This window comes from Eubalaena glacialis, chromosome 1 (genome assembly GCF_028564815.1).
Source record: "Eubalaena glacialis isolate mEubGla1 chromosome 1, mEubGla1.1.hap2.+ XY, whole genome shotgun sequence".
NCBI classification, from domain to species: Eukaryota; Metazoa; Chordata; class Mammalia; order Artiodactyla; family Balaenidae; genus Eubalaena; species Eubalaena glacialis.
Window position 1 is genome coordinate 5,669,082 of NC_083716.1, and position 16,410 is coordinate 5,685,491.

Here is a 16,410-nt window from a genome sequence, read left to right on the forward strand (position 1 = left end):
GGAATTCTAAAAAGCGGCAATTATCACTCCTGGTCCCTTTGTACAGCGCCCCGTGAATAATTTATTTGGATTCGAGGGGCTGGAGACTGAAAAACATATTGGACCTCGCGGTAACCAGGTGGATCCTGTGTTCAGAACTTGAATGCAGCGGGAAAGAGAAATGTGTCTTTGAAATCAGAGAAGATTTTGAGCGACCTGAGAACACAGGTGGAAGTGCTGGAGACGGGCAGACAGCAACAAGGAGTATTTTTAGAGCCCATAAAGGTCACCCTCGAGGTTCCCACGTGCAAATCCTATATTCTTTGCAGCTGGGGTTTGAGAACAACTAGGTCTGGAGCTGGAAAACTCCGGGAGAGGTCGAGCCCAGGCACTTCCCAAGTGCCTCCTGCTGCACTCGATACCTGGATTAAACAAAGAAAATTGTGTTTGCCAGGCGCGCTCGCTGAAGTCACAGGATTCCGCGTATCATGCAGCAGTCTGGAATTTCTACAAAAACTCATCAGAAGGGGTATGCTGCCCGCCACGCGGAAACAGCCGTCCACCGGACTTTTCAGATCAAAACGTTTAGTACAGAGTTGAAAAACCATGTGATGGTCATGGATTTCGTGAAGAGGAACTGGTTTCCCTCCCAGAGAAGAGCCAAAGTTTGTATCATCCATATGTATCAAGGCCTGAAGACAGCTGAGCAGACAGCCAGCAGATACCAGGTAAGGTTGAATTTGGGCACACACCTCGTTCAGAGAAATGGAGTGTTGCTTATCAAACAGACAGGACAGATGTTCTATCTGGTCTGATAAATCGTCGGTTTGTAGTTTTTCCTGAGGTATTTGGAAAAGACTTTCTCATCTCAATTTACTTCAGTTTTTGAAATATGCGGGGGCGGGAGCATAGTGGATAACTAATTTACACGTGACACATGTCTGCATCTATGACATTTAATAGTGCACCAAACAGTTGGATAATTTGTATCCACCTTTAGAAACTGTGGTACATTTCTGGGAGTTAAATATTCTTAGCTCTGTAAATTTGCAATCATCTATTTTTTTTTTTTTTTTTATATTTCATCTATTTTTAAAAACAAATTCCTGTTTGTTTCCTGATGGGTTTTGCAGGAGAATATCTATGCCTTGCCTTGATGAAGTTAAAGTAGAATGATTTAAGTTACACCACTAAGAATGGGCTTTTATTTTTTTGAGGGTGAGCTCTTATTTTCAAGCAGAAACGACTTTTTGTGGGAGAAAAAGGAGAACTTGGGAGATTTAGAATGTCAAAGTGAGATAAACACATTACTCTGAAACATATTTGTATTCTGTAACTAGAATAAGCCACAGGCAGTTATCCTTCAGAAAGTAAACACACATGAAATCTGATCAGTGCTTTATAGTACATGGACTAAATTATGAATGACATTGTAATTGATTCCCATATAGCTCTCTTACCCATCCCTTTTGATAAATGTAACATGCAAATTGCTAATGTTTTATGGAAAGGCAACCTTTCTGAATACTGATGCTGTTATTAGGAAAGGCTTCCCATGAATGCTGGCAAAAACTCCAGGTCTTTCGTTCCCCACACTGGGCTTCCTTATTCCAGAGCAATGTCAGAACCTGTTCTGCAGAGTTCAAGGCTGGCTTCTCCCAGTGCCAGCCCTGGGATTGTGAATGTCCACGTTCACCACAGAGATATAAAGGCCACGGAAATAATGGTGTTAATTAAATTCATTAATAGTTGTTCATTGGTTCATTGCCCAATCAACCAGAGCAAGAGGTGTGCAATTAGAATATAATTGAAGGAAACCAGAGATGTTATTATTCACAGGGAATTAGTCAGATGGGGACAGAATTTTATCATTGTATCATTTTCACTGAGGTTATTTTTCAGTCCTCCAGAGAGAAAAACTTGTTGAATTATATCAGCTTGTATTTTTAAAAAAGTGTTCATGGCTCCATTTTAAACCCTCAATGGCAAAGAGCAGCTCTTGTGTTCCTTTTTTTTTTTTTTTTGGTATGCATAAAGCTTTGTTTATTCCTATAGCAACATTGAAGGTAACAGTGTGGAAAAGTGCATCTTTGTAGGAGATTGTAAAAAACATCTATTATACTGACAGTTGCAGCTACAGCATTTTTTTGTGTGACTCAACTCCCCCTAAGCCAGATTTCCAAATACAGCCAACAATTGAGGCTGTGTGCCTGCTGCTTGAGTGTAACCTGGAGTCTAAAGTCTTATGTTCAAGTGAGTCTGAGACCCACAGCAATCAGGCTGGTCAGCTGGACAGTCCTCACTATGTCTGTGCTTTGAAAGGCGGTCCAGGCAGGGCCTGCTTCCTCCACTCAAGGGCAGGCCAAGTTTGAAAACTCAGATAGGATCTGTGCCTCTGATTCTTCTGAATTCTGAGCTCTGTTCTTTTAGTAGCAAAAACATTTCACTTTAAAATATTGCACGTCCATTGAACTGTTCTTCGTGTTATTCCCACTGGGGCGTGTCAGCCATTTAGGTTAGGAAACCCAGCAAGAAGGCAGCTTCCTTGCTCAGTTTCCGAGCTGAACTGACGAGAGCCCAATTAACAGCCTCTGGGTCCTGTTAGACTTGGCCCAGTGACCCCTTCTCTCTCGAAGGCTCCAAGGCCATTGGTTAATCTGCCAGGGCTTTAACCATAAAGTACCTGATGGGGCAAAAAATGAGCAAGGTCACTTGGATGAACTCTCAATGCACAAAGGTGCTACATTAAAGAAACTGGCTGGTTCTCCAGGAAGAGTGAGTTTGGGAGATTTTGTTTCTGTAAAAACCTTATGGATTTCAAGTCCTCCTCAGGAAGACATACAGACGTATTTGAGTTGAGTTTAAAGTCTAAGGCTGGCATTTTTCTAAAACTGTGACCTTAGTCCTGAGCTGTGTTAATGCTTGGAGATGCTGCCTCTCATCTGGGACAGACTTAACTCTGGCCCAGGGATGGTCCAGCCATACTCGTTCCCTTGCTTAAACTGCCTTGTAATAGGGATGACAAGCAGATGTACTGTCACATCTGAAAGGCAGCGAGGATTGGAAGCAGGTGGTGGTGAGGGGGCTAAAGGTCCTGCTCTTCGTGTTTGCAAAGCCTTGATCCCTGCTGACTCCAAAATGCCCCAAACTATTCAAAACACAGTATGTTCAGAGCCTTTCTCCTCCTGCAGACATACCTGATAAATTTCGGACATCAAAATAACCATAACTGGGCAAGGAGATGGATTTTTATTTGAGTTCTGGTCGCTGTCAACATTGCAAGCATGGCCACCTTCTGAGATTCCCTATGAAGCAGGGCGTGGACAGTTTCCCTGATGTTAGAAGGGAAGCCACGTAGAATTCAGAGATGTGCTCACATCTCCCAGAGTTGGAATGTGAGTTGGCATCTGTGAATTGATCGAGGAGACCATTCTGATGATAGGCGTGGGCTGGGGCACGCCAGCCGAGTCTCACCCATCTGTCTTCATGTAGATGACAGTTTCTAATACATTTAATCATTAGATGGACCAGGGAAAGTTTCTGTATTTGGTGATCACCATTTAGCCATGCTTCTCAACATTTCCCCAAACCTCTATCATTTCCATCTCCCCTTCCTACTCATCCTTTTTGTTTTTTTGGACTTGGCTGTGGTGCTCAATTCTGGCTGAATAGAAGAATCATGGTAAACTTTTATTTTTTTATATTTATCTATCTTTTTGATAATGTCTACCCTCTGAGGAGTTTAGACATATGCACGCATCCATAGTACCATCACCACAATCAAGGTACTAAACATATCCATCACTGCTAAAAATTTCCTTGTGTTCTTTTGCGTGTTGCTTTTTTGGTTGTTTTTTGGTGGTAAAAACACTTACCATGAGATCTGTCTTCTTAACATATTTTGAAGTAACAGTACCACATTGTTAAGCATAGGCTCTATGTGGTATAGGAAAGCTCTAGGGCTTATTCCTCTCGCATAACTGAAGACTTACACCCATCGAGTAGCAACTCCACCCTCCCCCTCCCCCTCCCCCTCCCCCAGCCCCTGCAACCACCATTTTATCTTCTGCTTCGATGAATTTGCTTAGTTGTTATACTTCATATAAGTGGAGTCATGCAGGACAAATCATGCCATTTGTCCTTCTGTAACTGGTTAATTTCACTTAGCATAATGTCCTCTAGTTTCATTCATGTTGTCACAAATGGTAGGGTTTCCTTCTTTTTTAAGGCTGAATAATATTCCAGTATGTATATATTACATTCTCTTTATCCGTTCATCTGCCGGTGGATATTTGGGTTGTTTTCTCACGGTGACCTTTACAAACTACATATGCCTGTGGCCCAGCCAAGGCTCTTGTGACCCAGAGTGGGTGTTTGATTTTGCTGTATTCCTTTAAAGAGCATTGAACTTTGTTCTGGCATGAGGTTACATTCCTTGAAAACACCTTGATCCTTTTGAGCCTTACTTCTTGGCAGATTTTAGTCAAGGGCAGTGCTTCTCAATCATGGGTGATTTTGCCCTCCACCCACACCCCAGAGGATATTTGGTAATGTCTGCAGACATTTTTGGTTGTGACAACTCAGGAAAGATGCTACTGGTACCTACGGGGTAGAGGCCAGGGATGCTGCTAAATATCCTGCAGTGCCCAGGACAGTCCCCTGCGCCCAGAACAAAGAACTGCCCAGCCTGAAATGTCCACAGTGTGGAGGCTGAGGAACCCTGATCTCGGGCTAATTCAGGCCCACTAATTTTTAAAATTTATTTTATTCAAGTATAGTTGATTTACAATGTTGTGTTAATTCCTGCTGTACAAAAAAGTGATTCAGTTATACATATATATACATCCTTTTTCATATTCTTTTCCATTGTGGTTTATCACAGAATATTGAGTACAGGTGCCTGTGCTCTACAGTAGGACCTTGTTGTTTATCCATTCTACATATAATAGTTTGCATCTGCTAATCCCAAACTCCCAATCCATCCCTCCCCCAGCCTCCTTCCCCCTTGGCAACCACAAGTCTGTTCTCTATGTCTGTGAGCCTGTTTCTGTTTTGTAGATAAGTTCATTTGTGTCCTATTTTAGATTTCACATGTAAGTGATATCATATGGTATTTGTATTTCTTTTTCTGACTTACTTCGCTTAGTATGGTAATCTCTGGGTCCATCCATGTTGCTGCAGATGGCGTTATTTCATTCTTTTTTTTATGGCTGAGGAGTATTCCATTGTATATATGTACCACATATATATATTCATCTGTCGATGGACGTTTAGGTTGCTTCCGTGTCTTGGCTATTGTGAATAGTGCTGCTGTGAACATAGGGGTGCATGTATCTTTTCGAATTATAGTTTTGTCTGGATATATGCTCAGGAGTGGAATTGCTGAATCATATGGTAACTCTATTTTTAGTTTCTTGAGGAACCTCCATACTGTTTTCCATAGTTCAGCCCCACTATTAAGGCATGATCCTTCTGAGGACTCAACGTCCCATGTATGTGAGATCTTTCCACCAGGGCCAGTGGGAACACAAACTGTTTCCAGCGCTGGGTGACGTCCTGGAAGTGTCCAACTTACTGCTGTCTGGCACTTCTCTTCCTGGTTTCAGGCAGTTTTCCCTTAAGCATATGCAAGTGAGTATTCGGCCAAAGACTGGTGGGCCCCCTGGCGGGTTGCTAGAAACTCTCTTTCCTTGCTATTCCTTGGTGTTTGGCTGCACAGATTCTAGCCACCTCAGCCTCTCTGAATCCTCACCCCTGCCCCGTCCACTCAGTGAGACCCCAGGGTCTCTCGAGCGTCCCCTTCCCAATACACAGCCTGGAAACTGCTTCTAGGTGGGGACAATTGTAGGGCTCACCTCTCTGGTTACCCCTCATAGCCCCGCATTTCTTGTGCCCAGTGTCTGGAAACAATTGCTTCGTAGCTTTTGTCTGGTTGCTCCATCGTGGCCGGAGGTAGGTGTGTCTGCCCAGGTGGTTTTGATGTCCCCCTGGCGTTGAGAAATGCCACTCTGGGCTTTGATGAATGTTTTCCAGTGGTTGAAGGGAAGCCTTAGGTCGTATGAAATAAAAACACTCAAGTTTTAAGTGCTTGGGCTTCAAGATCACTTTATTCAGGGAATAAAGAAGCACTGAGACCAAACAGAAGGTGACACAGACATTCCCTTCTCACGATTGTCAAAAGTGCAAAACAATTTACCTATTTCCAAACCGAGCTGAAGAGGCTTAGCCAGATCACAGTCTTATGAGTTTCACTTTTCTTTCTGAAGACTTGGCCTCCGAGTGGTATTTTCCCTGGGATGTGCTGGTGGCTCTGGCTGCAGGGAAGGCACTGAGCCCTCCAGAGTCAGGACTGAGAAAAGGACACTTCACAAAGGACAATAAATATTTCAATTAGCTTTGCCGCCCAGTGACCAGGTCAGAAACCTCTGCCTCATGGGCAAGACCTGAGAGTGTACTTGGTGATCCTCCTAGAATCTCCTAGAAGCTTCAACCACTCATCCATCGACGATGGCTGGTAGCCTCTGTCCAGATGCAGGAGGAGGGAATCCAAGAGGCAAAAGACGGAGCGACCACCCTTGGGAATCAGTGCTGCCCATTTGCCACACCAGCCCCTCCCTGCTCCTGCCAATGGGAGGCTGGCCGTCAGGGGGCGAGGTCCTGAAGAGGCACAAGAGGTCAGAGGTCTGAGATGAGTTTTGATATGTCAAGAAGCACACCTGGTGACTGAGGTCTCCAAATTAACTGCACTGTGAATGTCTGTGAAAGATGAAGTGCAAGTTGATCTGGAATATTTACAGCCAAGCCTCCTAAGACCTATCTGACATCATTTTGGCCAACTTCCGTCAGGAAATTGTGCATGGGTGGGGGGGACTACGTCCACATTTCAGCCAAACCAAGGCAGGAGAGATGGTAGATGAAACGGGGTGTGACCAAGACCCAGGGCACTGGATGGAGTCTTTCTGGGGTCTTGATAGCTGAGTGACCTTGGCAAGTGTCCTGACCTCTTTGAGCCTTAGTTTCCTCATCTGTGTTCATGGGAACCATGGTGACATCTGCCTTATAGGGTTGCTGGGAGGAATAAGGGAGATGCTCTATATAAAGGCTGAGCCTCGGGCCTGGCACGGAGGCAGCATTCCGTAAAAGTGAGTCTTTGTTGGTGTTCAAGTTCCAATGTGCCTTTTTCTGTCATCCCCAACTTTGAAGCACAGCCATGGCATGAAGACATGGCATGAAGACATGGCCCCTGGACCCAAGCTAATTGTGACCAGTGCTTTGAGGATGCTGCCCCTGTGCCAGGAGTCCTGTTTCAACTGGGAGAACATCCCCTTCCTAGCTTCTCCTCACTGAAAGTGCAGGTGACAGGGACTTATGACCTCCTATACCCTTGGCTCCATTACCCGAGCAATTCAGAGATTAGTCACCAAGTTGTCCTCGAGCTGAATGCACAGTTTCTACTCAGAGCCCCCGCAGTCCTGTGGTCAGCTGCAAATTCCATCTGACAAGAGATTATTGAGAATGTGTGTTCACACATATCTGATTCCTGCCTGGTAAGGCCAGGGTTAAGTCAGGAAGTATTAACAGGGCATTTTTTCATGTAAGTTGTACCCTCCCTTGAAGACCTACCAGGATCTGAATGGGGTTTGTCACCTCATAAAGCATTGAATTGCCCTCACACTTTAGTGTCCTTCAGAATCCTCAAGAGACCTTTCTACGAATGTAGACCCCTGGGCTCTGGGAAGGGGTGGGGTCCAGAAATCTCTGGTTCTTTTTTTTTTTAATTTTGAAGCTTTTAGATTTTATTTTAAATACATTGGGAAATCATTGGAGAGTTTTAAGCAGAGGAGTGACATGTTCTCATTTTTAAAATTGAATTATAGTTGATTTACAATGTTGTGTTAGTTTCAGGTGTACAGTGAAGTGATTCAGTTATGCATATATATATATATATTCTTTTTCGTATCCTTTTCCATTATAGGTTATTATAAGATATTGAATATAGTTCCCTATATTCAATATACAGCTATGCAGTAGGACCTTGTTTATCTATTTTATATATAATAGTTTGTATCTGCTAATCCCAAACTCCTAATTTATCCCTACCCCCCTTTCCCCTTTGGTAACCATAAGTTTGTTTCCTATGTCTGTGAGTCTGTTTCTGTTTTGCAAAGAAGTTCATTTGTATCATTTTTTTAGGATTCAGCATATAAGTGATAACATATGATACTTGTCTTTGACTTGCTTACTTAGTATGACAATCTCTAGGTCCATCCATATTACTGCAAGTGGCATTATCTCATCTTTTTTATGGCTGAGTACAAAAATCTCTGTTTTTAACATAAAAACCAGGTGATTCTGATACAGGTCTCTGAAACCTTGATCTGGAAGTTTCAGACAGATATTTTCCAACCGCATGAACCAAAGAGAAAATGACAAAGAAACCCGTGCGAATTGCCTGTGTTGAGAAAGCCGGTGTGAAGGGGCATGGCGGGGGGGTGGGGAGAGATACGATCAGAGAGCAGAGTGGCTGGACCATTCTGTGCAAGGAGAGTTGAGATGGGGATGGAACAAAGGGGACTGTGTTGGTTGGTCCCTGAATTGCCTCATTGATCCTCACCACAGCTGTGCGAGGCACATGAGCCCTGTTTTTCCAAAGAGAAAATTCTGAGAGGCCCAGATAGATGATGCAGGCTGCACAGAGACACAGTTAGGAGCGGCAGAAGGGAGCTGCTTCTACCTTAGTGACATCCTCCTTTGCGGTTGTGTTTCTTGCAAGGTGTTGGGGGAGAAGAGAGGGAAGCAGCCTTTGTCCTGACAGCAATAGCTGGGGACCTAGGGGACTTCAGAGTTGGTCCTAGAGAAACTAAACCATGCCAGAATCAGGTGGGAAGAGGCCGTAGAGAGCCCACTGACTCTCTCCTTCTGCTTTAGGCATCTTTCCTTCCCGTGGCTTTTTCATTAAGCACCTGCTTCTGGTTTATGAGTCCCACCTGGGTTCTCAGTGCCCTCTGTTTTTGCTGTCCCAGGTTCTCTTCCCTTTCTAGTGGAGCAGGTGCACAAAAGAGGAAAGATTGGGCTGGATCATTTTTAAAAAAGTATCAAGGACCTACTATGTGCCAGGAACTGTGCTTCGTGCCGGGGACACAGAGTTGCAAAAGGCAGGGTTCCGGCCCCTTCTCATCATCTGGTCGGGGAGGCAGCCAATGAATGCCAAGTCAGGGGATCTACAGAGAGCTGTAGACCCAGAGAACTCAGCGAAACTGCACAGGGGAGGAGACCTCTGGGCATGTGCTTCACGGGAGATTGGGAGTTTCCCAGGACCAGCAGGGAGGGTGAGAATGTGGGGTAAGAATGGAGAAGGGGAAGACATTTCAGGCAGCTGGAATGGCAACTTCTAGGTGGTGCACAGGCAGGCAGAACCTAAAGAGAACTCAGTAATCTCTAGAACTGCGGCTAGAATTCACAGGATGTAGTTCCTGAGAGGAGGGAGCCAGGCAGAGAAAGAGCTCCAGACATTTCCTTCAGGTTCCCTTGAGTCTGCAGATGAAGACCAATCTGTGCTGTGAAACTTCACAAGGCCAAAGAACAACTGGCAAGGGAAGAACAGTTACTGGGAAACTATCAGATGAACAATTCTCAGTGCTCACTTAGGGCCACGGATCATTGAAGTTCCCCACCATCCAGAATGTAGAGACCTCATTGAATGTATGGTAAATTCAGTAGAGATTCTAGAAGGGTTCTGCCTTGGAAGTCTGCTAAACCAGCCCTAGAGTAAAGGCTGTCTTAGGTCCATCCTATAGCAATTTAAAACACAATTCTTGAAGAATCAAGCTGTTTCACAAGTAGTTTAACTGCCGACCAGAGCAAAGTTTAACATTCCTTAAAAGATTACAACAAAATCCATCAAGCAATAATAAAAAATTAAAAATATCTGGCAGCCAGATAAAGCTTGCTAGGTATTTGACAAAGCAGGATATGATTTTAACCAGGAGGAATTACGATTAATAGAAGCAGATCCATAAATAGGAGAGATGATGGAATAGCAAGCAAGGACTTTTTAAAAAGCTCTTATAAATATTATAAGTATATTGCTTTCCCCTTAAAGTCAAGGATTTAAGGGAAGATATTACCACAATGGGAAGAGAAGTAATTGATATAAAAATAAACCAAATAGAACTTATAGAGAAGAAAAAAATGATTCTTTAATACTATCTGAAATGGAGATTTCACTAGATGGGATTAACAGGAAATTGGATGCTATAGAAGAAAAGATCAGTGAAATTTCTAACTGAAGAGAGAAAAAAAGAGAGGGAGAGATCTCAAGACACCCAAGACACATATAATTAGAATCTCTGAAAGAGTGGGGATGGGGTGAGGGCAGAAAAAATATTTGAAGAAATAATGGCTAAAAAATTTCCTAATTTAGTGGAACTTATGTCAAAGCATTGCTTGTCAAGTATATTTTATAATATATATACCAAGTATACTTGGCAGAGGCCAGATCATCAAGATTGGGCCATGTCACATTAAACAGTATGTATTTCAGTGTTTCCCAGCGTGGTGGTCCACAGCATTATCCATCAGCATTCTGCAGTCCAAGGAATATGTTTGTTTCCTTGTGTTCACTCTGTATAAATTAACTGAGGCAACTTGTTTATTTACTTATGACTGAGATAATATCAATTTAGTGCAGGATCATACATAGTTTCAGCTCTGATTGGCTATTAGAAAAAAACAAAACAATCTGGCAGATACTATCTGTGTTATTCTTCTACTGCTGCAAAACAAATGATCGTATACTTAGTAGCTTAAAACAAGACCTATTTATTATTTCACAGTTTTGGCCTCTCTGCTTAGGGTCTTCCCAGGCTGAATCAAGGTGTCAGATGTGGCTGTGATCTCATCTGCAGCTCAGAGTCCTCTTCCAAGATCCCGGGTCATCGTCAGCATTCAGTTCCTTGTGGCTGTAGGACTGAAGTCCCCATTGTCATGGTGGCTCTTGACTGACATACTCAGCTCCTAGAGGCTGTCCTCAGGTTCTTGTCATGTGGCTCCGGCCATAGGCAGTTCACAGCATGTTTGTTTGCTTCCTCATGGCCAGCAGGACAATCTCTGCTGTTTTGAGTCCCTCTGATTGCTTTAAAAAACGCGCCTGATTAGGCCAGCCCCACCTGGTATGATCTACCTTGGATTAACTCCACATCAACTGATTAGCAACCTTAACTGAACCTGCAAAACCCTTTTGCACGTAACATGACTTAATTGTAGAAGTGATAGCCCATTGTATTCACAGGTTCTGCTCACACTCAAAGGAAAGAGGACATATGATACATGTGAGTATTCTGCTTACAATACTGTATTTAAAATTTTGTATCTGTGCAAAAAGGGAAATAATAGGAGCCCTTGGAATTGAAGGCACATAGGTGTGAACCTCTGTCTAGCAGCTTCATAAGGAAAGGGGCCCCTAATCTGTTCTAGCTCACGACTGTGTCCCCAGCACCAGGTCAGCCTTCAAGAAACACTGTGGGGTACATGTATGAATGAACAAATGAACAAAAGTGCATGAAGTGTGTTTTAGGTGAAAACCTGAGGCTAGAATGAGTGACGGTTGATGACTTTGGGCATGGAAGAGAGCGTCCTCTGATTTGATACATTAGGCTCGCTTCCAGATTCACTCATTTTTTAGTGATTGACAGACAGACATCAGCTCTAGATTGCCAAAATGAAGCTCCAAAATAGAGGTCATTCCATTTGCTCCCCTTTTCGTTAATCAAATTCCGAATAGAGAAATTGTTTAATTTCCTCTCTGTGAGTCTAATTTATATCCTTTCTCCATCCAGAAAAGACTTGGAGACAGCTCCAGAAAGGAGTATCTTGGAAAACATCCAGGATTTAGGAATAATCATGTTTCAGAGAAACAAACAGGGCTGAAGGCAAAATGGGGGCATGATCTTCTTAAAGCACACAACAAATTGCTTGCCATTTTGTATCGAGAACAAGAAGCCTCTTCCCAGCAAAGCCACTGCAACCAGGGGCGAGAGGGTGGGCCCTCGAGCGGCTACCCTGTGGAGGGCTCAGAGCCTCTGCTCCAGCCCTCCATTTACAGAAACTTCACAAAACTCATTATTTTAGCTACAGGTGTGCTCAGCTCCTCACTAATGAGTTCTGGACACTGCTGGCTTCTCCAGCTTAGCTGCTTTCAGTGTGTGAAAGGGACTGGGTCTCGGCTGATGGACACGCAGAGGGGCCCGCGGTGCATGGGAGATGCGGAGGGCTCAGATCCACACTGTTTGCTCCTCGCTGTTGATGTAATATCCGGGAACAAATGCTTGGATATTTGTTCCAAATGCTCCAAATGCCTGCGTGCCACTGTGCCAGCTCTCAGACACAGGGAACAAGAATATGATGACTTTCCATGCAACAGTTCTGCAGTAAATGGCCACTCACTCAGGTTTGTCTGTGTCATTTGTGGGGACCAGAACAAAATGAACATGTGGTCCCCATGTTAAAAAAAACAGGAATAATAGTCATTTAAGGTTCTAACATATAAGTCTTTTTCCTTTCTTCCATGGTCTTTCTCTTGATTTGTTATGATGGTTTTTATTTGCTATTTAGTTGGTGTAATAAAGAAAAACTAAAAATTTAAATTATTACCATGAATTTTACTGTTCATCTTTATATTGTGTGATCTCAGTTTTAACACAAATTTAAAGCATTTAACTCATCTGTGGAATTATTGAAATGATACAATTTTTATTTTTAATCTCATCCATGCATATATTTTCCTTTTTTAAAAAAATTTTTTTGAAGTATAGTTAATTTACAATGTTGTGTTAGTTTCAAGTGTACATCAAAGTGATTCAGTTATATACATATATATATATTCTTTTTCAGATTTTTTTTCATTATAGGTTACTACAAGATATTGAGTAGTTTCCTGTGCTATACAGTAGGTCCTTTTCATTTACCTATTTTATATATAGTAGTGTGTATATGTTAATCCCAAACTCCTAATTTATCTTACCCCACTTTGGTAACCATAAATTTGTTTTCTATGTTTGTGAGTCCATTTCTATTTTGTAAATAAGTTCATTTGTATCTTTTCTTTGATTCCACATATAAGCGATATCATATATTTGTCTTTCTCTGACTCATTTCACTTAATATGATAATCTCTTGGTCCATCCATGTTGCTGCAAATGGCATTATTTCATTCTTTTTTATGGCTAAGGAATATTCTATTATATATATATACCACATCTTCTTTATCCATTCATCTGTTGATGGACATTTAATTTGCTTCCATGTCTTGGCTATTGTAAATAGTGCTGCTATGAACATTGATTGGGGTGCATGTATCTTTTTGAATTAGAGTTTTCTCCGGATATATGCCATGGGTGGTATTGCTGGATCATATGGTAGCTCTATTTTTAGTTTTAATTAATTAATTAATTAATTTATGGCTGCGTTGGGTCTTTGTTGCTGCGCACCGGCTTTCTCTAGTTGCGGCGAGCGGGGCTACTGTTTGTTGCAGCGCGTGGGCTTCTCATTGTGGTGGCTTCTCTTGATGCAGAGCACGGGCTCTAGAGCACAGGCTCAATAGTTGTGGCGCATGGGCTTAGTTGCTCCGCGGCATGTGGGATCTTCCTGGACTAGGGATCGAACCCGTGTCCCCTGCATTGGCAGGCAGATTCTTAACCACTGTGCCACCAGGGAAGTCCCTATTTTTAGTTTTTTAAGGAACCTCCATACTGTTCTCCATAGTGGCTGCACCAATTTACATTTCCACCAACAGTGTAGGAGGGTTTATTATTTGTAGACTTTTTAATGATGGCCATTCTGACCAGTGTGAGATGATACCTCATTGTAATTTTGGTTTGCATTTCTCTAATTAGTGATGTTGAACATCTTTTCATGTGCCTGCTGGCCATCTGTATGTCTTCTTTGGAGAAATGTCTCATATATGTATTCTTACTAGAACAACGGAAACACTGCGAAAACCAATTCAGATTTTAATTTCATTCCTTGGTTTAATCATATTTTACCAACACGCTCTACCTTCAGTTTACTGATGAGTAAAGAACGACCAAAAGGAAAGGGGACTGTGGTTGCCCATCTCTCCTTTCCTTCTATGCTATTATTTTCAGCGTAAGCGGTTGGCTAACACAGGGATGTAAGAGGAGTAAGAAGAGATATGATAGGGTTACCAACCAGGGTTCTTAGCCTCCGTAATCAATCGAAATTGATAAGAGGCCGGACAAGAAATTCAGGCAAGGCTTTACTGGGGCCCCTGCTTCAGCAGGGGGGAGTGAGAACAAGTAACGGGTTCCCTTGCTCGGTCCCTAAGGGGGGGCGAGCTGGTCCGTATGTGGAGTGAGGGTAGGGGTGTATCGAGAGGTCAGGCTGGAGGGGTGGCATAGGTGGTCTGCCCCCCGCCCCTTTGGTGGTGTTGAGAGCAGGGGGCATGCGCAGGACCTTGCATTTGCCCCCAACACCCAGCTTTTGCTCCCGGCTCTTCAGAAATGGCCGTTGGGTTTTTGGTCTTTTTGTATCTTGTCCATAATTTGCCCCAACTGTGCATGCACGCAGTTATTTTTAGTCCCTTATGGTTTCTTTGTATTTTGTTGCTTGAGAAGGTGTTTGTTCAGGTGCAGGCACTGCAGCAAAGGGTCCCAGATCCCAGGTCCCAGTCTGTCGCAATAGAGTTACTCAGGCATCTGTGTTTTTCCGAAATCTATAGCCTTCTTCCTCCATTTGAAGCAAATCTGGTTCCAGTGGAAAGCATGGCCTCTCGGGGCTGTCATCCTTCTGCTTAGTTGATCTTGGGGTAATTCGCTTAACTTTTATTCACTTTGAATCTCTCTAAACTCCCATGCATTGTAGGTTCACCCGAATTCTGTGATCAAGGAGCACCAGAACACCTTCTGTGAATGGGGCAGCAAGGAAATCAACAAACACACACATGGCACACGTCTTCCTGCTCACATGCATGCTCATCCCATGGGGTTTATACACAAAACACAAGTTCACAGACAAAGTTATTAAAAAATCCAAGACGGCAATACCAAAAGCACAGGTCACGAAAGAAAAAATGGATAAGTTGGGCTGCGTCAGCGTGAAAAACTGTGTGCATCCAAGGACCCTGTCAACAGAGTGAAAGGCAGCCCACCTGCACCATGGCTGAACCTCGAGGACCTTGTGCTGACTGAGATAAGCCAGGCACAGAAGGACATTATGTTGTTTGACTTCATTTTTCTGAGGTGCCTGGAATAGCTAAATTTCACAGAGACAGAAAGTGGAATGGTGGCTGCCAGGGGCTGGGTGGAGGAGGGGAATGGAGAATCGTTGTTTAATGGGGACAGAGTTTCAGTTTGGGAAGATGAAAAAGCTCTGGAGACGGAGAATGGTGATGGTTGCCCAACATGGTGAATATACTTAATCTCATGGAATTGGACACTTCCAGTGGTAAATTTTATGTTGTGTATATTATACCACAATTAAAAAAAAATTCAAGATGATGACGCTAAACCAGCACATGGACCTTCTGGGTGCAGGCCCAGAGCAATGGGTGGTGGTCCTGCACTAACTTGTGTTTACAGACGCCTAAGACAGTTCTCTTTCACTAGGTGGTGAGATCCCTGAGGTCAGGGTCCCATCATTTCTCTCGCTAACTCTGTGTGTTGAATTGAAACTGTAAGCTAAATTGGAGCTTATTCATGATATGTTTAAAAAATCATCCTTATTAAGGTATAATTTACATGCATTAATATTCATACATTTTATAAGAGTGCACATCATTTTGTTTTGACAAATGCATACAGTCATGTAACCAGTACCACATCAGATATAGGGCATTTCCACTGACCTAGAAAGTTCCCTTGTGCCCTTTGCACTCGATATCCTCTCCCCGCTCAGCCCTGGAAACCACTGGTCTGCTTTCTGCCACTTTAGTTTTGCCTGGTCTGGCACATTCGGTAACTGAAATCATGCAGTACGCAATTTTTGTGACTGTGATAAGTTTCTGTTACAACTTTGGCATCTTAATGAAATAAATGATGTTCTGTTGAGGCAGCAGAGGGGTGAGGGCTTGGGCCCTGATTCAGGTACTCTTGGGTTTTGATCCTGACTCTGCCCCTGATTAATGTGGACTTTGCATGAACTCTTACCTTTTTCAGCATCAGTTGCTTCCTATGCAGGATGGAATTAAGAAATCTTGGGCATTTGTGGGGACTGGAGAAAGTCGTGGATGGAAAGACAAGGCAGGGACTTCCCTGACGGTCCAGTGGTAAGACTCTGCGCTTCCACTGCAGGGGGCATGGGTCCGATCCCTGGTCAGGGAACTAAGATCCCACATGCTGTGCGGCCGAAAAAAAATCAAATCAAATAAAAAGGAAAGACAAGGCAGTGCTTGGCTCATCCTAAGAGCTCAGTGAT

The 16,410-nt window shown here is 43.2% G+C and overlaps 1 protein-coding gene across 2 annotated transcripts in view; it reads left to right on the plus strand.

Moving 5' to 3' along the window:
* Positions 1–467: 467 nt before the first annotated feature.
* The window catches only part of C1H10orf90 (chromosome 1 C10orf90 homolog), a 236,272-nt gene continuing 220,329 nt past the window's right edge, over positions 468–16,410 (plus strand). For both annotated transcript variants that reach the window (XM_061192189.1, XM_061192210.1), the window contains exon 1: positions 468–707. In XM_061192189.1, coding sequence (XP_061048172.1) covers positions 468–707 — 240 coding nt within the window. The remainder of the gene's footprint in view (positions 708–16,410) is intronic.